General features: G+C 31.4%; 6 protein-coding genes and 1 long non-coding RNA gene across 12 annotated transcripts in view; 4 read left to right on the top strand and 3 right to left on the bottom strand.

The window, feature by feature from the left end:
* Window positions 1-11727, top strand: part of spt4 (Transcription elongation factor subunit spt4) — a 36192-nt gene extending 24465 nt beyond the window's left edge. For 2 of the 3 annotated variants that reach the window (XM_070653922.1, XM_070653921.1), the window contains exons 2-4: window positions 11101-11207; window positions 11275-11437; window positions 11500-11727. In XM_070653922.1, the coding sequence (XP_070510023.1) occupies window positions 11139-11207; window positions 11275-11437; window positions 11500-11618 (351 nt within the window). In that variant the 5' untranslated portion in view covers window positions 11101-11138 and the 3' untranslated portion in view covers window positions 11619-11727. Of the gene's footprint in view, window positions 1-11070; window positions 11208-11274; window positions 11438-11499 lie in introns of those variants that run through there. The other variant, XM_070653919.1, reaches the window with a different exon arrangement.
* coro (protein coronin) lies at window positions 955-6591 on the top strand. Of its 4 annotated transcripts, none has more exons than XM_070653912.1 (8): window positions 955-1037; window positions 1462-1737; window positions 1833-1955; window positions 2287-2669; window positions 2751-2995; window positions 3060-3283; window positions 4282-4557; window positions 4641-6591. In XM_070653912.1, exons 2-8 carry the CDS (start codon window positions 1540-1542, stop codon window positions 4836-4838), a joined length of 1647 nt encoding a protein of 548 aa, XP_070510013.1. In that variant the 5' UTR covers window positions 955-1037; window positions 1462-1539; the 3' UTR covers window positions 4839-6591. The 4 variants fall into 4 exon arrangements, with proteins under 4 accessions (XP_070510013.1, XP_070510015.1, XP_070510012.1 ...); XM_070653914.1 differs by having other exon boundaries at window positions 969-1109; window positions 4303-4557; XM_070653911.1 differs by having other exon boundaries at window positions 969-1109.
* RpS9 (ribosomal protein S9) lies at window positions 7927-9335 on the bottom strand. Its single transcript, XM_070633658.1, has 3 exons — window positions 9271-9335; window positions 8429-8847; window positions 7927-8240 (listed from the first exon to the last, which is right to left on the bottom strand). The coding sequence occupies exons 2-3, from the start codon at window positions 8836-8838 to the stop codon at window positions 8063-8065; spliced, it is 588 nt and encodes a 195-aa protein (XP_070489759.1). The 5' UTR covers window positions 8839-8847; window positions 9271-9335; the 3' UTR covers window positions 7927-8062.
* On the bottom strand, window positions 9391-10994 carry LOC139085573 (protein saal1). Its single transcript, XM_070633657.1, has one exon. The coding sequence runs from the start codon at window positions 10903-10905 to the stop codon at window positions 9487-9489; it is 1419 nt and encodes a 472-aa protein (XP_070489758.1). The 5' UTR covers window positions 10906-10994; the 3' UTR covers window positions 9391-9486.
* An 85-nt stretch (window positions 11728-11812) lies between the features above and the next one.
* LOC139085604 (uncharacterized) lies at window positions 11813-13370 on the top strand. The gene is made up of 2 exons (XR_011543937.1): window positions 11813-12000; window positions 12787-13370. It is a non-coding gene; the product is annotated as an uncharacterized lncRNA (long non-coding RNA).
* Window positions 13371-14037: 667 nt separating this feature from the next.
* LOC139085602 (uncharacterized) lies at window positions 14038-21426 on the bottom strand. The gene is made up of 10 exons (XM_070633689.1): window positions 20536-21426; window positions 18997-19111; window positions 18722-18862; window positions 17808-18152; window positions 17611-17732; window positions 17283-17354; window positions 17098-17222; window positions 16753-17036; window positions 15436-15669; window positions 14038-15296 (listed from the first exon to the last, which is right to left on the bottom strand). Exons 1-10 carry the CDS (start codon window positions 20603-20605, stop codon window positions 14090-14092), a joined length of 2715 nt encoding a protein of 904 aa, XP_070489790.1. The 5' UTR covers window positions 20606-21426; the 3' UTR covers window positions 14038-14089.
* A 1931-nt stretch (window positions 21427-23357) lies between these two features.
* On the top strand, window positions 23358-26307 carry LOC139101090 (7SK snRNA methylphosphate capping enzyme bin3-like). The gene is made up of 5 exons (XM_070653966.1): window positions 23358-23630; window positions 23702-23775; window positions 24057-25070; window positions 25178-25354; window positions 25505-26307. Exons 1-5 carry the CDS (start codon window positions 23489-23491, stop codon window positions 26105-26107), a joined length of 2010 nt encoding a protein of 669 aa, XP_070510067.1. The 5' UTR covers window positions 23358-23488; the 3' UTR covers window positions 26108-26307.
* Window positions 26308-27550: the final 1243 nt, after the last annotated feature.

The raw sequence follows: 27550 nt of genomic DNA, 5'->3' as shown, positions 1-27550 counted from the left end.
TTTCGAATTTTTTGTGTCCGTTGAAAGCAGTGTTCGAATTTTCGACATTATTTTTCGTGCAAGAAAACTCAGAATTTTCTTTCCAACAAAAACTTAATTAAAAGTCTTTTTACAATGGATATGGAGTAAGTAAAATTGGAGAGATAGACATAATATGCATTATGCTTCATATAGACAACAAGGAACAGTAGAGATAATGCGAGTTTTTGATAATTTTCAGAGAAGATGAAATCATGACTTGCCCATTTAATGAATCTCATGCAATTTTACGGTCAAAGATGCCTGGTCACATCAGTAAATGTGAGAAAAACTATGTTGGTCCACAGCTATATAAATGCCCATTCAATATCATGCATCAATTTAAGACTAAAGAAGCATTAAAGGCCCACTTTAACGATGGAGAATGCATGGAGTATGAGATGAACAGCAACCAAATTTAAAGTTTGAAATTATTATTAATCAAATCTGTGATGCACTGTGATACATAAAACTGCATTTAATGTAATTAATAAAAATGTATTTAATAAAAGTCGTTAAAATTTGAAATTTTCGAAAATAAGTTCCGAGAAAAAAATTGATGAAAAGGAATTTTATGCGTAATTTATGGAACTAGACTAATGGTAGTCAATATGATTTGTGCTAGTAACATGATAGACGTAATAATAATGATCAGATCATAGAAAGAATAGCTTACGAAATAAATGAGATTAGCACAGTCACCCGTCAAGCACGATCAGGAAATCTTAAATGATACTCAATTTTTCAGCCACAAATCTTTGAATACTAATGAAAGAACATCCTGTATATTCATAAAAATCCATAAAATTCAAAAACTAACCCATTAAATAAGATCCAGTAGCATCCAAGTTCACAATGTCTAATTCAATAGAATACAACACAAATTAGAGTCATGTACTCAAAAATTGTAAACTATATAAGTAACATTCAATTTGGTGCAGCACTGATGCGGGGAAATAGAATCGCCTATTTTGGTCATTTTTGGGAAAATAATTTTTTTAAGTTTTTTCTGTAATCCTGTAAGTTTCATATGTTTTGAGTTTATTGTGCAAATTCCAGGAATTAACGTTTTATCAAAATTGCTGCGTAAAGTATGTGCTTTCGTGTATACCATACGATTCAAGAATGTGTCATTAATTAGTGAATTAAGAAGAATTTTAAAGGAATGAAAAAAAATCATCACTTTTCTCTGCATTTGATCTGATTTTTCTTCATTTCAAATAGCCGCGAATGTGTGTGGAAAACGAAGAATGAAAATGTGTTCCATTGCAGTGTGTGATAAAAAAATCATTTATCGGCTCTGATAATTAATATTGCTGTATATTCTTTTATTTTATATTTTTGTGTGCGCTTGTATGTTCGCGGTGGCTCAAGAAGAAGCAATAATAATTACCAGCCAAAAAAGCTCATTACTGTTCTTTTTATTAAATCTCTTACAAACAGAACATCACCACTATTGGGATAATCACTGAATTATAGCACATAAATAATATACACACAAAATTAATAGCAGCATAAGAAATGTCTTTTCGGGTTGTGAGAAGTTCTAAATTCCGTCACGTTTATGGGCAAGCATTGAAGCGAGAGCAATGCTATGACAATATCAGAGTATCAAAAAGTAGCTGGGATTCTACATTCTGTGCTGTCAATCCAAAATTCTTAGCCATTATCGTCGAGTCAGCTGGTGGCGGTGCCTTTATCGTTTTACCGCATAATAAGGTAAGGAACTAAAATGTTCTATAATCAATCAATTACATTCGTTCCTGTGTACATTATGTACATTGTTGTAAACAATAAAATATTAATTATTGTAGGTCGGACGAATTCCTGCAGATCATGCTTTAGTTGGTGGACATAAAGGTCCCGTGCTGGACATTGCTTGGTGCCCACACAATGATAATGTCATTGCATCAGGTTCGGAGGATTGTGTCGTAAAGGTGAGCATCGCTATTAATTTGATGACATCATTATTTTCTTCTCAAGGGAGACTCCAATTGCGATTTTTCGTGAAGGTTGCTATAAATAGACCACGGTCGATTCGCTTACTTAAAGAGATATATTTTCATTTCATACCCATTTTCATTAAGTAGTCCGAAGATGAATTCATAAAATATTTTTAAAGTGATGATAGAGAAAATAGAATCGACTATTTTTTTTAATATTTTTCGTCAGTCGCTAGATATTTGTAAACTATTAACAATCCAGTCAGCCTTGTTGTTTATTTGATAATCACATTTTTCAATAAATCTATTGTATGCTTGCTTTAAGGTGTGGCAAATTCCTGATGGCGGTTTATCACGAACTCTTACCGAGCCCGTCGTCGATTTACTTTATCATCAGCGACGTGTTGGATTAGTGTTATGGCATCCATCAGCTCTTAATGTCCTTTTAACAGCTGGTTCCGATAATCAAATAGTAATTTGGAATGTTGGAACGGGTGAGGTTTTAATTCATATTGACAGCCATCCGGATATCGTCTTTAGTGCCTGCTTTAATTGGGATGGGTCGAAACTCGTGACAACATGTAAAGATAAGAAAATTCGAATTATTGATCCCAGAACCGGCGATATTGAGTCAGAAGCATTATGTCATGAGGGTTCGAAAGCAACAAGAGCTATTTTCTTACGTCATGGCCTTATCTTTACTACTGGGTATGTATTTATATTTTATTTTATTTTTTTCCTATAAAACAAAGCATAACTTGTGATTATCAATATCTTAATCTTTTTTAGATTTAATCGTTCATCAGAACGTCAATACAGTCTTCGCGCACCCGATGCCTTATCAGAACCAATTGTCATGGTCGATTTAGATACGTCAAATGGCGTTATGTTTCCACTTTATGACCCCGATACTAATTTAGTCTATTTGTGCGGCAAAGGCGATTCTGTGATTCGCTACTTTGAAGTTACACCTGAACCTCCATTTGTACATTATATTAATACCTTCCAAACCCCCGATCCTCAGAGAGGAATTGGTGAGTAATGCTGAATATTTAATTATGGATAATTTCGTGACTAACGTTGACTTTGGGTTTTTAGGATTAATGCCGAAACGAGGATGCGATGTCAGCATATGTGAAATTGCGAGATTTTATCGACTTAATAATAGTGGATTATGTCAAGTCATAACGATGACTGTTCCTAGAAAATCTGAACTGTTTCAAGAAGATCTTTATCCTGATACTTTGTCTGATGAAGCAGCTATCTCTGCCGAAGATTGGTTTGCCGGATCTGATGCGGAACCATGTCTCGTATCATTAAAGGTAAATTTGATAATAATCATTATAATTAATCTCCTCACATCATATATCTATAATTAACAATCATATCTTTTAATTTATGTTATCATATCCATTATCATCTATTTGTTTGCCCTTTTATAGTTTTTTTTTCATGCCTTCTATACTTTTATTGAATTGTGTGTGTGGCTTAAGCTAATACGTGTACACCCATTTTTTTATTGCCAACTATCATTATTATCATTCCTTAACATACGACAAAAGGAAATGATTGATTCATTACATTACATTACTATACATACGTGATCAAAGCTTGTATGTAGAACTAGCACAGCAAAAAATAGACAATGTGTGTGCTTTTTTATCAACTAAAACTGTCCAAAATCATTTCCATTGATAATTTTCAACATTAATCTTCTGTGTTATTTCATTCGTGTGCTGTTCTTTCATTCATGGGTTGGTCAATTTTACTGTCGGCGATGTTAATTGCTGGCTATTTTGAACTGGATCTATACAATTTTAATCGAAGTTAATCTTGATTCTTAATCCTAGAATTAAAGTTTAATCTCAAGATTTAAAAAACTAAGGATTAAGTTTTAACGGTCAATTTGAATATGATTGCCATTTCAAATTTTTGAAAATCGTTAATAAGTAATGATTCACAAAGTTTGAATTTAAAATAGAAAAAGTTCAATGACATGTCGATAGACGTATTGCAACCCTGATTGATTCATATCATATAAGCTGAATGTAGTGCAACTTTCCATATGAGTGACTATAAGATTGATGATTCAAGCCTGCTTTTGTATTCGAGAAGCATTATTTATGTGTACACATGTTCTAAGCTAATCATGCAATTTAATTTTTTTTTTTCTTTTTTATTTTTCTTTTTTTATATTTTTCAAACTCACCTCTCTAAAACCCTCTTAATCCTTTCAAAAAAAAAAATCAAATAAATTGGCTTAAAAATCTATGAAAAAATTTCCAATGACTCAAAAAAATATGGAAAACTAAATGTTTAGGATCGTGTTTTAATTGTGCAGGGTGGCTACGTATCGAGTTCCCACGGACAACAACTTAATGTAACAAAGAAGTCAAATGTACTTGATAAAGGAAAGCCAAACATCCTCAATTCGGCAGCCAAAAAATTGCAACATAGTAACAATAATCATGATCAAAGCAATAACAATACAACAGATAGCAATGATAGCGGAACTCATACTTCAAGTAAATATGATAAGCAGGAACGAGAGCCATCACCAGTACCACCGCCAGCACCTGCAGTTCCTGAAGTAACGGTAAATATCCAGAAATTCCACGAATTTTAATGAATTTTGCAATAATTCATTCCATCTTCTTATTTATGTACTTAAAAATTTAGCAAGCAGATATAAAGTCGCTTCACGATGAGATACGCAAATTGAAAGCCGTAATTGTAAAGCACGAAAACCGTATTAGAGCTCTCGAAGCGCAAGCAAAAAGCCGTGATGAGGAGAATAACATAACTGAGCAAAAAGTTCAGGCACCGGATTCAACATCAACGCCTGTTCGAACAAATTTGGCACCAGATGAAGTGTAGAACGTTTCATGACTTTTTTTAACTACATACTTTCTTTTAACAAGTCTGAATAGTCTCTCTCATCACTATCGTCATCAAAAATTCATCCATAACATCTACATCTCAGCTCTCGAAAAGATAAGAAGATGAAACTTACTCCCAAAACGTCTACAAAACCTCATTACATGCAGCTATACATTTTTTTTATATATGAGAAATAGCGGTGCCTAAAGAACTTTTTTTATTAATCACAAAATTATCTCGTACTGTTAACGTCCTTTTTTTGTTGTGTCGGAAGATAATTAAAGTTTTTTTTTTCTTTTTTGTGATAATCGTTGATGTTTTTCGGAGAAGGGACTTCCAGAGATGACTAACGGAAATCATTACTTAATTATTTTATGGTTTTCTGATGTCATCTCTTGATATAAACGGACTTAAAATCAAAATAATTGATAATAATGAGAATATTGTATAAAAGTTTACTACGATTAATTAAGGTCAGTTTTGTTTCTATCCTATATCTTATCAAAATTTAATAACGCAACGAATTTATGATACAATTATACATAAAGTTTATTGTTTTTTAATGATGAGATTTACTAAAAAAAAATATACATGCAAGAGTCGGTTAGATAGTTTGTCCTAATAAATGAATGTCGTCATGTCTCATCACTTCTTTTTCTTTTATTCATATTTTTTATTTAAACATTTTACGGGACATGTGTGAGTGTTTTGTATTATTCGACAGAAAGGTTTCAAATTTAGTAGAAGTATTCTTTTTTGAGAAAATACCGGTTATTGAAAATTCAAGTATTTTAAAAAACGGGCATCGAGAATTCAAAAAATAACGATCATTGAGAATTCAAAAAAAAAAGGTCATGAAGAATTCAAAAAATAACAGCCATTGAAAATTCAAAAAATATTACCGATTCAACAAATTTGAAAATGATGTGTAAAAACATTACGTAAGACTTACATTATTTACACATGACTGACGTAAGTCAAATTCAAAAGCACAAATTGCCAAAACCGTTAAGAATGCACTCATGCTGTCCCGATCAATCACTAATCTTACTCCCAAAAAGTTGATTTGAATTAACGCTTAGAAAACATTTTTAAGATAATTAATATTATTATTTTTTTTCGAAGGAGAAACAATTCTATTGTGCCTAAGTGAAAAATTTCATCAAAAAAACATTTAAAATGAAAACAATTCATGCAACATTTCTTATGACTTATATTAAAAACTAAATTTACTAATTTAATAGGATGAAAAAAAAGATAAAAAAAATAATTAGAAAGTCACAATTTTAAGTGCAATTATTTAAGTGACAAAAAACATAACGCACAAATGAACATATTTAAATTGATTGAAAAGAAAAGTTGAGATCGAAAAGTCTTTTTTTTTAGTTAGAAAAGATTAAAATGCTTTTTCTTAATTGTATTTTTTTGTATTTAACAAATTTTTTTTTGTATCACTTAAGTCTTTTTTTTACTTTTTTTTTTTGCTTAGTATTAAATTAATATACAGTGAATCCCCCCAATTGAAATATGAGAAGAATGAAAGTCTTAAAAAAAGTTGGTTGTTAAAGGAACGTTCTTTTTTATCGAGACGTTTTTTGCACAAGAATAAAAACAGATAATAATGAATAAAGAGAAAAATTTATGGTACAATATACACACAATAGAAAAGATTATAATTTAAAAATCTTAAAATCATAGATTTTTTTTGAATGAAAAGAGAAGGAAAGAATAAAGTTGTTATTTTAAGTTACTTTGTGTCTTTTCATTTAAATTTGCAGGAAAATTCGATTTTTCAACTCGTAACGAACATTTCAAATTTGAATTTTTGAACTCAAATGAAATGAACTTTGACTTATGAACAAAAAATTAAAAATTTCCAATAAATTTTGCAAACTTTTCATCAAATCCGAAACATCCAAACAGAAGATCATGCATTATGACTCACACTTAGCACGTGCTCAACAGAAAAGTCCGTTAAGCAAACATCATAAACTTTTTTGAATTTTTCGAATCATTTCACCAATACATCGACATGAAGTTTTTATTTTATTTTCAAGAGCATACAAGCGTATACAAAATTTTGTCAAGTTTTTAAATATAATTTTATATCGTTACTAAGTAGCAGATTAGATCATTAATATCGAGAATTACTCGATATAATTAAGTATTCTATAGTAGAAGTGATGACTACAGACAAAAGTGAAATAATCATCAATAAACAAACCAGTGATTTAATTATATTCAGAGATCAGATCCAGAAAATAAAAAGATCCAGTATGTCGGAAGTAGATGAATCTCTTCCAAAAAAGATCAAATTAGAGAAGGCATATGCCACAGTTCAGATTACTGATCCTCTTGTTGAGGAGACTATAATTGATGAAAGCAGCACAAGTGACATTAAGCGATACATTCGAGAACAAGTAAAAATATCAGAGCGAAAAATTCTACTGAAAATGGATAGGATAGAAAGAAAGTTAAATCAGCTGTTGGCATTAAAAGGCAGTACTTTTGATTCCGATAGTGATGAGAAACCAGACATGAGTGGTGAACCGCCATACGAGGAAGAAGAGCATATAATAGAGGAATACGTCAACGACGAGCTGGACGATAATCATGGACAAATTGATGAATATAGTAGCCTAATATTTCCAATAGCTGATGAAGGAACATTTGATTGGTTTATGCTTAAATTAAAAGAAGATGAATATAGAAGCACTTTAGTTAATAAAAGATGGGCATTAACAAGAAATGTTGGAACTAGATCTTTTAATGTGTCAGTCAAAGACTTCCTTCGGATGCATTTCGATTTGTCAGTCTGTATCAAATATTCAGTTTCTGGATTTGGAAGCCGAGGATCAAAAAAGAAGAAAGTAGACTCAAAAACACTTTCGTTCTATGTCTATGACTGTTTTAATCGAAGTCAGCCTAATATTTACACGCTGGACGATGTTACAAAGGCAATCACACAATTTTGGGGTCGAAGTCAAGATACTTATACGAAAATGCATGATCGAGCATTAAAACGAGAGCTAATAAACAATTAAATTAAATAAAGCATATTCTATATATAGTAAACAGTTCCAAATTTTAATCATTTATCCCTTTTATTACTTAGTGAATGTTTTTTTCAGCATGATTTCAGTTTCACAAATAAAGTTGGAAAAGTTTATCATTTAAAAAATTTGTTGTTGGATTTCTGCGATGTTCAACATTCCAGTAGCTTAATCTTCATCCTCTTCATCAGCACCACCGCTGCCGCCTTGTCCCTTCTTCATGTTCTTTCGCTTTACGCGACCTGGACGTCCACCTCCGAATGGTGATTTCAATGAGAAATCGATGTGTTTTTGCGAGTCTAAACGCACAACGAATGATGGGATATTGACGACTTGCTTGCGGACACTGTAAAATAATGGCATACAATTAGTGACTGTACTCAATTATTTAATAAAGCATAGAATAATTAATGGAATCAGAATCCTTTTGGGGAATCTACATAGATTATTAATTCAGACAAGAAGTGTCAGATAGGTAAATGGTTTTTCATCATTCTAGCTGTATATGCTTTAATAATAATAAATATAACTCACCGGATGTGTCTTTGACGGATCAAAACTCTAGCATGATGGTAGCTCTTAGCAAGACCTAACTTGAAAACTTGTGTTTGTAAACGACGTTCCAAGAAATCTTCGATTTTCAAACCCAAAACGTAATCGAGCTTCATTCTGGATTCATCCAAAACTCCAATACGGACGAGACGGCGGAGAAGTGCATTACCTTGGAACAATCTCTTTTCGTCCTTCTCTTCTAATGTGAGAAGTTCACGAGCAGCTTTACGGATTTTGGCTAATGTGTACTTAACTCTCCATACTTCACGCTTGTTTCTAAGACCAAATTGGCCGATAATCTTCAATTCAGCATCAAGACGAGGCTTTTCGTATGGACGTCTTGGCGTAACATAGGTTTTTGAGAAAACCGATGGTATGCGGTGATTTACCATCCTGATTACCTAAAATGAGTTAATATACAATTAATGTTTGTTCATGAAAACTAGTTGATTTTTATGCTCTTAATTTAATATGAAAACAACCTTAACCTAAAAAATGTGTGTACATTTTGCAAATATTAATTTCTATTTTTTGAGGATTTCAAAGCTTTAATTGTTGCATAATAACCACTTGATGCATTGAATTTACGAGACACGTTTGAATTTATCTTATTTAACCTTTCAAATTATGTCAATTGAGGAGGTTTCTAAAGAAATCAAAACATGCACTCGGACCAAAGTTATTTTCACATATTTCTCACAAAATATGCACAATTCAAGCCTGAATTTAATTAATCCACATTGGTTTCATTGTTATAAATGATAATTTAATAAATTAAGAACATAAATTATAGGATTTCTACAATAATTTTTAATTTCACTTACTTTATAAAATTCTTGTTCAAAGAATTTTTTTGGAAAGGAAGCAGTAACCTGTGACGCGAACCGACCTTCGCATCAATCGAGAATTTTGAAATTTTTTTGACCGTTAGAAAAAGATGCGAATTTATAATCATTAATAGATAAGTCACTTTAATTAATATTTCATCATCTTATAATTAATTAATTATGGTAAATTGTTACATATTATAAATTACGTAATTACTGCTTGTTTAAATCAACTTTCCAAATTGCTTTAATGCTGTGCTTCATTTTTTCAATTACTGACTTTATTTCATCCTCCGGATCTTCATTGTCATTTACTCTCTCAAATAATTTCATGGTCAAGTCTAGATTAAGATTTTTTACAGATGCTGTAAATTGTTCTTGATTGCTGTTAAATCCAGTGCGTGTTAAAAATTCCAAAATTGTCATACTAAGATCGTCAATGTCTATAACGGTTGAGTCCTCTTCATCTTCCCAATCAGACGATTTGTCTTTGTTTTTATCCTCCTCTATTAAATCCCATATTATGACCATTTGTGAAAATATATTTTCGTCGAATGGATCTTGTAATGCTTGTGTAATATCATTTATATTCTCAAGAATTCCTTGATTATTCGAGTTTAATGGTAAAAGGTACATTTTGTGAGTTAATGGTATCAATATACGTCCTAGACATTTTTGAAATTCAGGCAGATAATCTTTATATGCTTCCATTGACAAAGATTCATACTGTGATATTATCATGTTGAGTTCAAGGAATAAATTCATAAATTTCTGATGATTTTGTGTTGGTATAATGTCTGTTGTATCGGATCCAACGCTCATTCCAATCACTTGCTTAAATGCCTCAATCATTGCTTCAACTAGACACTTCTTAACAAACAATTGTGGAAAGCTTGCATCTTTCTCCGAGTCTGTTTGACATTCAATCATTGCAAATTTTGCACAAACGCCATTTAGTGCCTCAAATGAGCTCATTAGGAGGGTATTTGATGTTGAATTTGCAAGGATGAAACTGAATTTTTCCACAAAATCTTCACACTTTTTAAAATGATTATTAAACCAGACAGTCTCGTCACCAGAATTCTCAAATAGTATAGCTGAATGTAAAAGTCTCATAAGTTGGTGTAATATCAAAGGATCACTGCTTGTCAATTGATTTAGAATAACTCCCATCACATCCGTTGAGTTGCAAAGCTGTTCTCGAGTTTCTCTGTGACATGCCATATTAGCTATTATTCCTAACAAAATCTCAATTAGTCTATCATCTTCTGTGCCTTCAATGATGATTCCAGCTATGTCCAAAAATCCATAATTTAATAGCAGTTCCACAACATCCTTCTCTATTGTTGTGTCCCACAAAATTTCAAGTTTATTTTCTAATTCTGTTTCAAGCTTTCCAGTTAGTTCTTTTAGTTCCATCAATGTCGTTAATATAAATCGTTCAGAATACAGCGTGGAACCAATCCTGTCTCCTTTCATCTTCTCCTGAATATCTTCATCTATTTCGTCTATGGATATATTCAGATTGTGACTTTCTACAGATTTCTTCGACGATTGGTGACTATCTTGAGAATTTTCCTCACTGGATTCTACGTCCTTACTTTCCTCGGACTTTTCTTTACTGTTGTCCATATTTTATTTTGATTTTTCGCAATGTTTTTTGTTAAAACTATTAAATTTTTATTGTTCACTTTTTCTAGACAATTTTTTGTGATTTTTGTTCACTATCTTACAATTCATTTCATTTCAGTTTAGTGTCTGTTCAGTAAGTTTGAATATTTCAACTCATTTCAGTTCAAATTTAGTAAACAACGTATCAGCATTTCCAAAAAAATCATTAATTATCTGATTTCTAAGCTGAAAAGATGTCTTTCGACACAATTCCAAAGGATTTAAGAGGATTACGTGCATGCTTAGTATGCTCACTAATCAAAGTAAGTATTACAGAACGATTAAATAAAGAAAAATTGATTATTTTCATGAATAAAATTTTTTTTGCAGACAATGGAACAATTTGAGTACGATGGATGTGACAATTGTGAATCATTTCTCAAGATGAAGAAAAATAAAGACCGAGTAATTGACTGCACTAGTAATAATTTTGATGGCATGATTGCTGTGATGAGCCCAGAAGATTCATGGGTCTGCAAATGGCAGAGAATCAGTAAGTTGAAAAGATCCAGTTGAAATTTTTTTCACTATAATACATAATATTAATACTTGCAGATCGTTTTTGTAAAGGAGTTTATGCTATTTCGGTATCAGGACGACTTCCAAATTCGATTACACGAGACATGAAATCCAGAGGTATCACTTATCGTTCAAGAGACACAAGTATGCGATAAGGACTTTATACAATCATCTCAATTTATTTTAATTAAGCTTAATTTTGTGGATTTTCATTTTAACAAGTTCATCAATAAAACAAATGATTACTCTAATTAAATAAATTAATTTACAATAATTTTTTATAGGGAATACCTGTATAATTAACGGTCAGAAAATTTTTGAATTTGGAATAACACATTTTTGCATAACATTTAAGTTCGTTTTGATTTTGAAATAAAATAATATTAAAAATTAAGTTTAAATACAGACATTTGACAATAGAAATGCCTTTCAATTTTGATAATCTAATTGCACCGTCTTTAAGAAGTACGAGAACACCAGCTAATCGTAACCAAATAAGAAAAATGTTGATTATACATATTGATGTTCGGATTAAAAGTAAGGATCCTCAGTTAATTAATTTTTGATGCAAATGTCTCTCAGTTGAATTAGTTTGTCCATCACCCAATCCTCTGGATCTTCTTCTTGCTAGAACTTCGTTACGTTTGTTTAAATCCTCAAGCCTTCTCCTGTGGATTACAAAAAAAATGTATAGTCACTAATTTCATTAACGGAAACTTATGGCTTACTTTCTGTAAGTGCAACATCCATAAATAATCAATAATAGTAGAACTGACGTTAATGTAACAGAGACAGTGACGTAAAAATGCTTAATTTTGTCAGTTGACATAATCTCATCAAATTCCGATCGATCAGATTCTTCAGAATCGATCTCCAGCGGAACTTCCTCTAAATATGTACACAATAGTTTCTTTCCTTGTTGACATGCAATAAAACGATGACTGGGAGCTGCTTTGATTATCATAATAATAGAAATATCAATTAATTAAAAATTTTGTAATATGACTGATATACAGCACTAGAGATTAAGAACCAATGTGGCTTAGAAATCTGTTCTTTTGCTCTTACTTCAATCACTTCATATCACTAAATGAATATTGGACCTAGACACAACAGTAAACAACACTTTTTTGTTTCTCACGCAAATTCATACTGCGAAAGAAATCAATTGTAGGAAAAATGGAAATCCAATTAGTGCAATAAACTTTCCTCATTGTAGTAATTTATAACCGTTTTCCCTAAACTTTACGAAAAACACATGCTTACAACACACAGTTCTGTATATCACCAATTAATTTTCTAATGCATTTTACATAATTTCAGCTAGTGCAACAGTTGATTCCGTTCTGTCTGAATTTCGATCTAATTTGTAAATTGGACAAGCTCAACCTCAGAAAGCAGCAGAAACAACATCCTGAAGTAATATTTTCTCAAGGGATTTTCAAAGTATCAATTTATGGCGATGCACGTATGTGGCAACAAGCCATCAGTGACAATCATGATCCATGTCAAGAGAATGAGACTTCAAATCATATGAATTAAAATTAAGGCACACAAATACAAGGACAAGAATTACTGAACAGAGATGAAAGCTTGCAAAGTTGAGTCATCGTAAAGTGAGGATTAATGTGAAGCAAGAGAAAAACAGGCTTGGCATTGACACCCGACGAGGAGCATATTAAAATAAAATTGGAAAATGTGCAAGCATTAGTCTCAGCCTCGACACAATTCAAGGGGAAACCTTAATGAGTTATTGACACAGATGAGAATTCAAAGAAGTCAGTGGGCTGTTTGTGGTACAAGAGAATACACTCCAGACAAAGAGTCGTCAGATGAGATGAATAGCTGATCTCCTTTCGATGCTGCAAAAAAGCGATAAAATTGCTAATTGAAACCGTCAACAAAGACATGAAAGATTTGAAAACTATTAGCGTAGGCATGAATCGTATGAATACTGAGTTATTAATTGAAGAAACAAAAAAAAGAAAATAAAATATTTAAAATTTCTGTTTTTAAGAGATCTGTTGATTGATGAGAAAAGTACTTTCTTAAAAAATTATCTTTTCATCGCATCAATTGGTTAGAAAATAAAGAAATTAAATGAGTGACATTGATTTTATTTTTTGTAAGTTTTAATGATCTTCTTAATTTGATTATTGACCTTAATTTAACGGTTTTTCGTAGTTTAAATTGAATGGAAATGAAATAAAATTTAACGACATTTTTGAATTTAAATTGAACTAAACTGAAATGAACTAAAATTTAACGAATTTTCAAATTTTAAACTGAACTGAAATGAATTAAAAAAATTTAACGGATTTTCAAATTTTAAATTGTACTGAAATGAAGTAAGATTTAACGGATTTTCAAATTTTTAATTGAACTGAAATTAAATTCTTCATAAGAATCAATAATTCAAAATCAGCAATCTTAACCTGCCAGTCACGTTTTCAACTTTCGTACCCCAATGAAACAGTTTCAAATGAAGACAAAGTAAAGAAATACAGAAAGTCGGTTAAGCTTAGTATTATAACAGCACATGTTAAACTAAAGCAAGTAAAATAAGAAGTCAAGAAATGTACAAAAAATTAAAAAAATTTCTTTATTATTTCCTACATAAATCACACTACACACTCCCTCTATCAATTGGAATGAATATTTTATCGCTATCTCGTGGTGGTTTATACGTAGGCAAGTCAATTCTAACACTTTCCATTTCATCGTCTTCTTTTAAGTCGTAATTGGTATTGAGTAATTTTTCAATTGGCGGCCTTATACTATCGCTTTTTATCGACATTTTCTGTAGTGTTTGTACTTTTTCCATACTTAATGCACTCTCATCATCTTCAACGTCAAACTTTCTCATCGTTTTCATCTGTGGCGATGCATTATTATTATTATTATTATTGCTGTTTACCTTTTCATTTTTACCATCAAAACTAAATATGTTTGAGATTTGTTCACTTAACAAGGGAAATAATGTATATTTTGCGTATTTTTCGGCACGCTCAAAAATATCACCTAAACGGTATGGGAACAATTGAACTGTAACAAATTTATCGGATGTATCATTTTCTGTATCCATTAAATCTTTTACATTTTCATCATTACTGTCTGTTTCATTCATTTCTTCAGCATCTAAATCAATTGGTTCCTCCATAGCCGTTGAATCATCTCGAATTGGTAGGTTTGAGTCATCATCGGACTGTCCAAATGAACGCTTTTCAGTTTTTGCTTTTGGCATTTTTTCGCCAATATTTAGGAACTTGTCTTCATCAATAGAATTTGTGCTATTGGATGTGGTTAATGAGTCATTAAGACTATTAATTTTAATTGGTTTCCATGAGTCTGCAGGCATTACTGAGATTGATTTGTCTGAACTTGTTGCAATTATAGCTGTAGCTGATTCATTTTTTTTAATTATCATGTGCTTTCCCAATTCAATTACTTCGCCTGTTTTATTGACCATCGATGGTTCCGCATTTAAAGCTTCGGCTGTTTCTGAAGATGATAATTTCATTGAATCGGTAGTCGTTGAAGGTTCAGTTGTTAAAGCTGACAGAAGTAATTCCTCTTCATAACAATCTCCTTCTTGTAAGGTCAAACGAACTGGAATTCCCGATTCCAATTCAATATTTTTACATAACGAGAAGCTTTCACCAAAGCTATCACTTAAAATGACTTTATTGACACTCCATGATGATAATCCACGTGTCAGCCATCCACGATAAACATGATATGTAATTGTTAGATTCTTTGGAAAATAAAGTGCTGGATGTGGTACAATTATTTTTGAAATGAAATCACCGGCAAATATCTCTTGGTCATCGCGGCTATGTTATTCAAATAATAATTAAATGCCAGTCATTATGTAAAAAAGAAGAAGAAAAGTAAAAAGAGCGTGAGTGAGAAATCAACATTTTTACGACAGCTTTTCAATTTCTTTTTTTAACAAATAAACATTATACTTACTCTGTTATAGTAAAAGTTTCAGACAATCCACCTTCGCTTTCAAGTTCAATATCAATGCGACCTATTGTCCTTATTGGCAGATCTGTGATTGAACTGTGTAGCTTAATTTTATATTGGTGAGCGCAAAACGGTTCTTCTTCTCTCGTTCGTAGGTATAATTGGCCTCTACCTGTTGATTTATCGGCATAATAGCCCATTGCACCACATATTGAGTCGACTCTATCGTGAATTTTTCTGTGTTGAAGAGACGAAGAGAAAAGAAAAATTAATGAATATTGCATGTCGTGCTTTTTGTTTGTTATTGTCTGTGAGGTGCTTTTTGGAAGCTCAGCTATTTGTGTAAAGAATTTATTCATTCAAAATTTAACGTTTTTTAAGAATTTAAATTTTAACGGTTTTGAAAAATTTAAATTTTAGCAGTTCAAAATGTGATCTTTAGCAAATTTTTTAAAATTTTGAACTTCAACGACTTTTTAAAAATTTAATTAATTTTAGCTGGAGAATATTTAACGACAGAGTAATTAAATTAACAGCAGGTACGCAAAATTTTATCATCCACTAACCCAGTCAAAATGCCCCAGATTTACGCACAAAAGTGTTAAAAATTGATTATTTTAATTAAGTCGTCGTTGTATTTTTATTTAATTAAAGTGAAACCCCGCATCTACATAAATTTTAAAGCATAATTTTTAATGATTTCTTTGTGGTCATTGTCTTTATATCTTGAAGCCTCACATTAAATAAGAAGCACAGTGATTGGCTAGCCAGTGAACTTGACTTGTAATGTAAACTCTCGAAATTTCCAAATCCACTTGATTGTATTGCACTATTTAATTAAATTCGGCTTTTTATATCTCGATTTACATGATGAGATGAAGTAAGACTTAACATTGTTTTGTTTTTGCATATCATCAAAACATTCAAAGTCGTTTAGAGTACAGACAGACTATTAGAGCACATCTAATTAGCTTCTTAGGAATCTGCGATTTTCATTGAGCTTTACGACTCATTTCTGCATATTAAAAACTTCAAAACCGTTCCTAATGTGCTGTTATGGTTGTTAACAATTAACCTTCCATGATGTCTGGTTTAACTTCATTCTCACATAACATTTTTTGATGATAAAACTGATCTGAGCTTTCTTAAAGCACAAAAGAAATTGTGTACGGTGTCATGAGAAATGTTTGCGGCTATTTACCACTATTGTATGAGATCAACTGTCTTCATTAAGAAAACTAATTGCGATAATAAGAAAATGCAACAGCCACAGCAGCAGTCTTGAGGCTGGATTTCATATTTTCAAATCGTGATACTCACATTTCGCCTGATGCTGAACTTTTAATAGATTTTGCTTTTCTATTCGGACAATGAAAGCAATTCCCTTTCAAATAACTTTCATAACTTTCACATGGAAATGCTGGAAAAAGACATCGCGGTGCAACAGAATCAATAAAGAATTTATAAGCACGTCGATGATTGCATAGTGATCTGCCTTCAATTTCCTTTGATGATGTCCATATGATGTCGGTTACGGCACCTAAGAATAAATTTGAACATCCGTGCTGTATTTTACCTCCATTTGGATAGAAATCTACATGACCCTGTGAATAATAATGCATAAATTTGTAAGCTTAAGAGTCTGTCTTAATAGTGAGTCATTACCATTGGCTGCCAACTTCCAAGACCACCCAATATTAAGTTTTCACCGTTTGAATGAATGACATCCACAAATTCCGCATCGCTTTCATCTAGTCTAGCGGCAATGTGTGATCCCTCAAAGAGTGGGCCTGTAATAAATAATTTTCAATGAGAAATTGATTTTTATGTTAATTAGAGACATTTATAACCTGCAGGATCTAGGCCAGTTATACGCTGTATTCTTTTTAGTTCCGCTCCAGCGAATCCAGATGCATGAGCTCCTGTAAAATTGTTATAATTTCAATTTATTTGATTTAATGATTTGATGGATTTATACAAAATTTAACGGTTGTAAATAATTTGAATTCTTAAAAACCATACAAATGTTGTAATGTTTTGACAATAATTCAAATTTTAAATTGCCGTTACATTTCAATTGCTTCAAATTCTTAAAACATTATTTGCCGACGACCCCTTAGTAGGTCAGAGCTTTCGAAAATAAATGATAAATTGGCAATAAGAGAACTAAGAATTTACCGAGAGAAAATCCAATGATGTGCACTCGCGTATAATTCAATCCGTTATTTTTTTCTAGACCTTTTAATAAAAATGCAAGTTGCTTGCCCACTAGCCTTGTATTTGCAGCTGCTTTGACGTAGCTAATAAATGAGAGACAGAAAAAAACTGAGCTGAAAACCTGATCAACACAGCGAATTAATTATTGTAACACTTACTTTGGTAATAACGCTCCTTTCTCCCATTCAACACACATTACAAAACATTCTTCGACTGCCATTAATGCCGATCTCATTTCATCTATCCACTCATGACGACAATTTGATCCAAAGCCATGAACTATTATTCTCATTGACGCATTGTTCATATCACCGAATTTTTTATAAACCTTCATTGGATCAAATGTACTTTTATTATTATTTGACGTTCTCACATTACGATCTTGACGATCAATTCGATTATTTGTTAATGGATTTTGTGTTGTGGTTGTTGTTAAGGTCTCATTTAATAATGAATATGGAGAAATATCATGGAATGAGAATTGTAAAAATGGATTTTCTGATCTGCAAATCAAAATAGTTATTGACAGAAGGTTAATTAAATATGATAATCAGTTGGTTAAGTCGATAAAAACATTTCTTTAATCCTTGGATTATGTCATGTCGTGTCAGAATTCGTAGTGTTGGGAATTGTGTTCTGGATGATTTATCTGCTTGATGTTTGGATCAATTTTGGAATTTTTCTTAGATAATGCTGTTATAACGTTCATTTGAGATTTGAATATTATTTATTTTACATAGTTGAAAACCCCTTTTCATACAAAATGTCAGTCTGTTTTAGAACTTCAAACAATAAACATCATTATTATTAAATAAAGCCGTATGGCAACATTTTGCCTAACCACAAAGCTTTATTAAGTCGCATTCCGTGGTGGATAACTCGTAGATAATTCAAAATAATCATCCTTATTGCTAAAATAAGTCAAAATCAAAGATCCAGTTGAATTTTTAGAATTTTTGAAAACATCCAGTGAATCATCGATATTAACAGCCGATCTACAATCCCATAACAAATCATCCAGAACAAACCCAAAGACATTCAATTCCCAACTCAAAATCCAGCAGTTTCTCACCTATTCTTAGTCGAATAAACGTAAAATTTGGTATCGATTTCTTCAGGTGAACTTGGCAGCATGTCTATATAACCGTACGGTCCGGAATCTTCAAAACATCCAAGCTCGCCATAGCAAACGACATTTGTTTGTCGCTTGTGTCTAATTTTTCAATTTAAAGACGTAAAATACGAATAATAAATTATTAATAATAGTCACAAGAATCTTAACAATTTAAATGATCGACATTGAGAATGAGATTGTAAAAATAGTGCTTAATTATTCTTATGACCTACCTGTGCTTTGCTTTTTTTATTTTCCATTCTACGATGGAGTCTTGAACAGCTTTTATTATCTGTTGATCCTCGTCATATTGACTCTTTTGACTAGATATTGCATATGTTAATATTTCTGAAAATGGTGCCAATTTAAAATAATTAAATATTTACATATAAATGCATCTCATATCAACATCATAACGACGATTTCGTGTACAATCCATTTACAATTGTTTTCGTTCGTCGGTCGATGTTAATCAACAAATGTACTCATGCCTAAATTCAAGGACCTATTCATATTTGTCTACTGACTTGATATTACGATATGATTGTCATTCAAGCAACAACAAAATTTTTGCCACATAGGTATTATAAATGATCATATTTTTTTGATGGAAATGGAATATAAAGGTAAGATTTATGGCTCTAAATGTCTATTTCACTGTTAGTCGTTAAGTGACGAAATAATTGATCAGAGTACAAAGAAAAATAAACAAAACAAGTGACTGTGCAGGCATTGGAGTCACTGAACAAGATAATAAGATCGTGTGTCAACAAATATGCCTTATTGCCCATCAAAATTCTTACCTTTACATTGTTTTTTATTGCAATCAAATATTTATAAGAAAATTTCATTTTGTCCGGTGTGATCGTTTAACATACCCGTGAGCACTAGTTACTTAATTTTCCCATTATGGCTAACAAACAACTTTATTTTTTCTTGGTAAATTGAATAATTTAATTTTTATTACAGTGAAGCTTTTTCTAACTAATTTGGAAGTTTTGTTGAGCATGCAATGTTTGGTGTTCGAGAAAATTGTAAATTCTTTGGATTTCCACAATTGCTTCATTCATCCGGCTTTCAAATTCTTGAAAATTTACTGAAACCATACAAATTATGAATCAAACTGTTGAGTGGTTTTGAAACATCCAAGTCAAAACAGTACACATTTTTGAGTAGCTTTGAAACATTAAAGTCAAATTCGTTTGGTTCACTCAAAACCGTTCAAATTTTGGAACAAACTGTTGAGAGGTTTTGAAACATCTAACCCAAATTTCCGTTTAATGGACTTAAAACTATACAAATTACAAATTATATGCAAAAATGTTACCATTTTTTGAACTTTTTGAAAGGTTTTGAGGTATTTTCTGAAGATTTATCCAAAATTTCGTGCAATCGTTTGTTCAAAACCGTACAAATTCTAACCATCATAGTCTATGAAAGCTGTACACAAGCCAATTTTTAAAAAGCTTTTAAACACTTTTGAATTTAAAAATTCAGTTGAAAACCACACAATTTACAATTTTTAAAGAAACTGTTGAAAGGTTTCAGAACATTTTCACAAAATTCAAATCTAAAATATCCGTTAAATCAAATATTGCACTCAAAACAATATAAAACTCAAATGCGCCAATGCACAGCCACAGATTGGAAAATTTATCACTAGATTTACGGTTTTTTATCAAGAGTCCCCGCTCAATTTACACAGAATGGTTCAACCATGCGACATAAACATTTATTTTTTGATTTATTCAGTTATATTGTCAAAGACTCACCTTCAAATATACTTAACTCAATGTAAAATACAATAAAAATGAGTATGAATGAACTCTTCATGTAAAACATGTTTTATTTAATTTTATTCACAATTATTAATTTATTTATATTACAACTGATGACATCATTACATTAAATTTCTCTCAGATTTGATAGCCTTCTAACTTTGCTATAATTAATTTTACTAATTATTTCAATATTAACATGTGTAAAATTTTTGTATGGATATACTCTATTCAGATGTGTGCATAACAACTTCGATCAATTAATTAATTTTTTTGATGCATTGTTTTGTAATTTTCAATGAATAAATTTGAAAAGTTTTGCACAAAAAAAAAAGCACACATTTAAGTATCACAACAAGCTTGATGCACTTTTATGTTAGGCGAATTTCCTTCTTGGATTTAATATTTTTTTTTTATTTTTGTTTCTTTCTTTCTGCTTTCACATGTATTCGCTTTCACTATGCTTCACAACACTTTAAGTATTTGATGGTCAATAAAGAGATTTTTTTTTTAATAAAAAAAGTTATTGCTGTTAATGCTTTTATGCTTCCCACCCTGAAGAAGTGGGTCAGTGTATCTGATCTTAAACAAATCTCAAATGACTTTAAAGTCAGATAAAAAAGTTGAAATCATGTTACGCTTAACTTCTTTTATTTTTTTGCGACACTCTTGACTTTGAACTAAACAAATAAATTAAATGTTTATGGGATGATATCAGTCAGTCTGTGGATCATTAAATGAGTCTTTTTTTTACATAACTGTTTCTGTCTTTCTGCCTTGTTTTTTATTATTTAAAAAACTAGTCGCGTTTTTATATTTTTATTTCTCATATTTTTTATTTTTCGTCTTTCTTTTGCAGTATTTCAGACTACGAACTGAACTTCTTCAATGCACGGAAATAACTGAAAAGAAACTTTGCAATATACTCAACAACAGACGATGTGGATTGCGGTGTGCGGTGGATGTTAACTCGCATGATGTGATTACGAAAAAAAATGAAAGAAGAAATACGAAAAAAATGAAAAAAAAAATTGTTGAGAGTCAGGGAGAAATGATAGCAGTAGCGGCAAGTGAAGGAAGAGCAATGAGGTATTTTTTCAGCATAATAACCTTTTTTTTTGCACGCTCGGATGGTAAAAATAAAGTTAAACACTGTTATTTTCGATTACACTTATGCACCTAACTGATAACTTTAATATCTATCCATAACAACAATGTGGTACGTAATTCATTCTTTGTTTCCTATTCAGAGTTGCCGGTTTCATATTAAACTCGAGCAAATCTTCAGGCACTGCCTTTGTTTAAGACGTGTTTTGCAACAAGTTCTTGTCTTTTTGCCTAGAGTTATTTAAAAATTCTTTGATAGAAATGAATGGAAGTGGCTTGGTGATGTAAATGCTTTGATTTCCGGGAGTCAATCTTTACACACTGACCCAGCGATCATGAGTTCGAGACTCAAATTTTCCACATGTCCTTTTTCGAATCATACACACTGAAAACGTGTTAAAAAACTCTTAAACGACCAAAGAGCTTTTGGAAGGAAGCTGTTGAAACTGATAGTGTTGTCCTTGACTTGGGATATTGTCAAGTGGAAGCCACATTGATCCCAAGTGATTTGTATGACCAACGAACCAAGTTAGTAGCTTGCATTTGAAGCACGGCTCACAGCCTCCCTTTGTAATTTACAGGCAGTAATGACGTCATAGTCGGGGTTCGGATCCAATTATAAAACTGTAAGTCTAGGATTAAGTGAGGTGCTTTGACGGGCTTCCCGCTCGCTTACCCATCATTTGGACTGCGACGCGCATATGACGCTAAACCTTGGATTTTTAAGGTCAGAAACCTTAATTTTTATTTACTTAAAAATTCACATTAATCAAAATTTTTGAGAAAACAGAGATTGCCTTGACAATTGTATCGATAACTATACCTTGACACCTGCTAACTAATACCTAATTCAGCTCAGCATTCATCCGACAACTCTGGCACAACATTTAAATGTGATTTGTAACTCATTTTTAGTATGCACAAAAGTAAGCTAATGATTTCTTCACTTATTAATTCATATTCACATCAGATCCATTTAGTTTACATAAATATCCATATTCACAGTTATATTTTTTTGGATGACAATCTAAACTCACCACAACACGTGGTTCAATAAGTCACAAAAAATGTTATTATGCATTAGTAAAACCTCAATTGACATAAAAATAAATGCATAATGTTACCGGTTCCCGCAAAAAAATGTCTTCCGGTTTGTCGTGTTTTGATGAAAATAAAAAATTACACGCAGCTGCTGTAGAAACTTGTCACTTTAGAAAATGATACAATAATGTACAAGTTGTGAAGTTTTATCTCATATTCACTTTCTGTTTCAATTTGCAACTTTGTTTTTCGTTAATTTTATGAGATTTTAAAATATGACATAAATTAAACAACGGTTACTACATAATATTAGATATTTATGAGAAAAAGCTCAAAAATGTACATTTAAAATGTGGTGAAAATATCAACGGTCAAAAAATATTTGAAATTCGTTTGGTGGGATTGAGAAAAATTTGAAAACTTTGTCAACTGTCAAATTTATAAACTTTATGAATTAATTTAATTTAAAATGGCATCATAGTAATCAGGCATTGATATTCATGAATTTGAAGTCAAATTCAATTAATTAATTAGAGAAAATAATAAAATTTCAATTAAATCCCCAAATTAACAATAACGGAAAAAATAATTTCAAAAAGAACACCAGCGACGCCTCGCGGATGTTATGTTTATGAAAAAATCATAATACATTGGTTAGTCACAAAATATCTACTAAAATAATGAGACATTTTTCAAGAAAAAAATTAAATTCATTGGCAATATTTGCATAAATCTAAAGTGATTAGCATAAAGCAGTTCATAAGTGTACAATACGTCGAAATAATATCAAATTAGAGCAATGATGGAAGTGGATAAAAGAGAGATTAAACTAAAAAGGCATAAAGAATCGACAACAAAAATGATATTAAAAAATAAGAATAATAACAAGAGGCAGTTCAGTACCGGAGTTGGGGTTTCAAAATTTTTCCTACCTGAAAAGCGTAAATTACATTAATTTTATTCAATTTGTTCGCTCATCTAATGTTGTGTATTTAATTAATTATATTTTTAGGGGCCCGTCGTAATCGACAGAAATTTCTACTCGGTGGTACATACACAGATCCATTGAATCTAAACAGTCTTCAGGTGAGGTCTATTTTCTCTTTTTTTTTGTTACAACAATTATTGAAATTTTTCATTTTCGTTAACTTTTATTGACATATCTTTAATTTGCATGCTTAATATTAATATTTTAAGTAAAACAATGCTCTGCCAATTTATATGCATAGATTACAATTATTATTTTAATGTTAATACACGACATACAACTCTTCTTCTTTTTGTGCTGTTCATTTAATATCAATTTATTATTGTTTAAATCACATAAATTATATCTTTAACATTGTTATATATATTTTATTTTGTAGAATGAATCTGAAATAACTGATAATGATGAAGTAACCGTTGAGGAAGATAATGAGAATAAAGTGGAGCTGATAATACCACCAAACATAAATGATCCATTAAATTTACTTAGTCCTGTTGATAAAACAGAATATGAATTACAATTATCGGGAAATTTAAGGAAGAAGCGTCAACGTAAGAGATATAAATCTGGATCAGAGCATTATCCAAGAAAGAAAGTAGCATTTGCTGGTAAAATGGGAACATCACCATCACATCATGCATATGATTCGAACGTATCTAAAGAGTCGTCAGATGACGAACAAGCTGATCCATCATGGGATCTTATTGATAAAAGTGCTCAAAAGGAGGCGTCCAGAATAAGTCCAACAATGAGAAAATCGAGTACTTCCGTTGAAGATTCTAAAGTTAGTGATCCAAATTTGTCAACAGAGACAAAACCAACTGAGGTCGATGATGATCCATTCGATGAGGAGGGAGCTAAAAAGAAGCCAGACGAGAAAGCAGAACAAAAGCCATCATTTCAAAAGACAGCACATTGTCAACATGGAAATTATAATCGATATTTTGGTTTTGAAAGTTTAAATAAGAACATGGATGTGCGCTTAAAAATATTTCAACGCAATATTCATTTGTTTAAGAATAAGGATGTTCTGGATGTTGGCTGTAATTGTGGTCTCATGACTTTATCTATAGCAAAATATTTCTCACCAAAAACAATAACTGGAATCGATATTGACAAGAAGCTAATTGGTATTGCACGAAGTAAACTAAAGAAATATGTAGCTGTGCCGAATCAATTGTTAGAGTCTAACTTATCGACTGAAGCAGCAAAGCATCGTCATAAAACCGAATGCTTTCCAATGTCATTTCCTATTTGTTATGGAAATTTAAGTGTGGCTTTTAAACAAATTCAGAAGAAAATGCAAACTCCACAAACACTACCGTCAACACCGCAAACACCACAAAATGAAGCACAAAATCTAAGAATACCTGATAATATATCTTTTGAAGAAGTACGTGTTTTGACTATGTTATGCTTAATCTCAAGCACTGTTTCTCATCTATTAATTAAGTTTTTTAAAACAATGATTCATTTGGATATCTTTTTATTTCCTTATAGATGAACTACGTGCCTAAAGATGAAGTTAATGTATTTCATGATGCCGAAAAATACGATTTAATCCTATGTCTTTCGGTTACAAAATGGATTCATCTTAATCACGGCGATCAAGGATTAAAGTTGACATTTAGGAAGATCTTTAATCAATTGAGGCCTGGAGGAAAATTGATTCTAGAAGTGAGTATCATGTTTATTATTTCATGTCAATGTACGGTCGACACGAGCGCATTTTAGATGACTTAAGTTTACATAGTCATTCAGTCGTTCGAAAAGTCAGCAAATATGTCCATTTCATTGTATTTCTATGTCTTTCTATTCCAAATTCAGTTGCAAAATTGGCCAAGCTACAAGAAAAAGAAGAAGATGACGGAACAAATTTATGAGAATTACAAAAATATCAAATTTCATCCCTCAAATTTTGCCGACTTTTTATTAAGTCAAGAAATTGGATTTAGTCATTTCTATACACTTGGTGTAACACAACATTTGAGTAAGGGCTTTAAGCGTCCAATTTATTTATTTGTTAAGGGTGAATTTACACCAAAAGCAGCATGTAAATGGAGCGATGTATATTTTCCATCACTTACGCCATATCCACGTCGTTCGATGGTTTATACAAGACCAATGAATATACGTTATACATCATGGTTAAGTCCAATGCCTTCGCCACATCCAAGAGTACTGAGTCAACATGGTACACCATATTATAATCCACAACAATCGGATTACATGCCAAGTTATGATGATGTCCCACGCAATCAGTTTGCATTCATGTCACCAAGCTCTCATTCATCGTCGCCAAGGTCACCAAGTAGTTCAAGTAAGCGTAGTATTGATGATGACCAACATTCACCATTACGGCATCACTTGTATCATCTCATAACTGATCCGCCAAAAAGCTCCACTGATACACAAAATAGCAATGATTAGAGTGAATAATATAAAAACTTATACAATATTTTCTATTAGATGCAGATAAACTCTTTTTTGTCACATGTACAATTTTTTGGAAAGAAAAGAGAAGATGAAATGAAAAAAAAAAGAAAAAAAATGTTTTTGTTTCACACAACAAATGAATTTTTTTTTTTTCAATTTCTTATCAGCCTTCCTTTCGTCATACATTAAAAAGTTTATCGCGCCCTCAGAAATAATAATAATAATAATAATATAGAATATGCTAAAAATAAAGTTTGCAAAAAAGATTTCGTACACATTTTTGATTGAAATATTGATTGTTTCGTGGAAACTACTAAATTGTTTGATAGGTTTCGTGTCTATTTATTGGAATTTTTAGGAATTTTATCGTCGATTCTACAATTAATTTGTTTTAGATTAGAATTTTGTCAAATTTAGGTGATTTGACTATAGTTTGATCATTAAATTGATTATGTGCTATGTAATCAGCTGTTATAGAGTTAACAGACGTTCATCCAGTTGTCCAAACACTCGGTCTTCTATATTTAGTTCCAAATAGCTCGATACTCCAGATACTTAACTCTATTTCATCAGAATCAGACACATATCCACATAGAACATTGTCCTATACTTCAAATAGAACATTGCCGTAGACTGCAAACAGAATGCCTTAAACACCAAATATTACCGCGAATTAGGAAATAACTGTTCTTAATGACAGTAGATCAAATTGTTTACTGTCTGTAATTTGATATAACATCCTCCAAATCTCTTGATCGAATACAAATGAGCTAACATTAGTATCATGTGCAGCAACAAATGTCGTAAGCAATCTTCTTTGAATTGACTACACGATTATATCCGAAAATGGACCTAAATGTCACATGACTACAAAGTGACGTTTGTTTGCATTCTGAGTAGATGTTCATATTCGATTGTGTAATTGTCTGGATGTTTCAGTTGGATTGCTCTGGCTTTACATCTAAATTGATTTTTTCAGGCTTAACTTGAACTCTCAGCTGACGTGCAGGCTGGTGGATGTTATTCGACATTGTGCCGTTCAGGGATTGACAAGTAGGCTTTGCTAGTCCAGGTTGGTCAAATAAATAATATCAGCGGCAATAAAATCAAATATTGCAATAATTAACTGTATTTATATGGATTTTAATAGTATTAATGCCTCGTTTCCCAATCTGATTAGTAGATGTCCTTAGAGCTTGACATACACCTAGTATAAAAACAATCGATTCACTCAGCACATTGAAGATGCATACACTTCATTTCATGTTAAAACTGGAAATCTATCAATTGCATATTATCACAATTGCATGAATGACCTCAATACCAATCAAAATTTCATAGTTTAATTAATGATTTGTCATCAATATCCTTGAATCAAACCTATTATTCACATTTAATTGATTTGATGACACACAAAAGCGAATGTAAACTCTATGG

This window comes from Chironomus tepperi, unplaced genomic scaffold (assembly GCF_022539635.2).
Source record: "Chironomus tepperi strain 1889 unplaced genomic scaffold, CSIRO-AGI_Ctep_v1 contig_74, whole genome shotgun sequence".
NCBI lineage: Eukaryota > Metazoa > Arthropoda > Insecta > Diptera > Chironomidae > Chironomus > Chironomus tepperi.
Note: the sequence above shows the minus strand (reverse complement) of the source record. Positions and strands in the feature narration are given on the sequence as shown.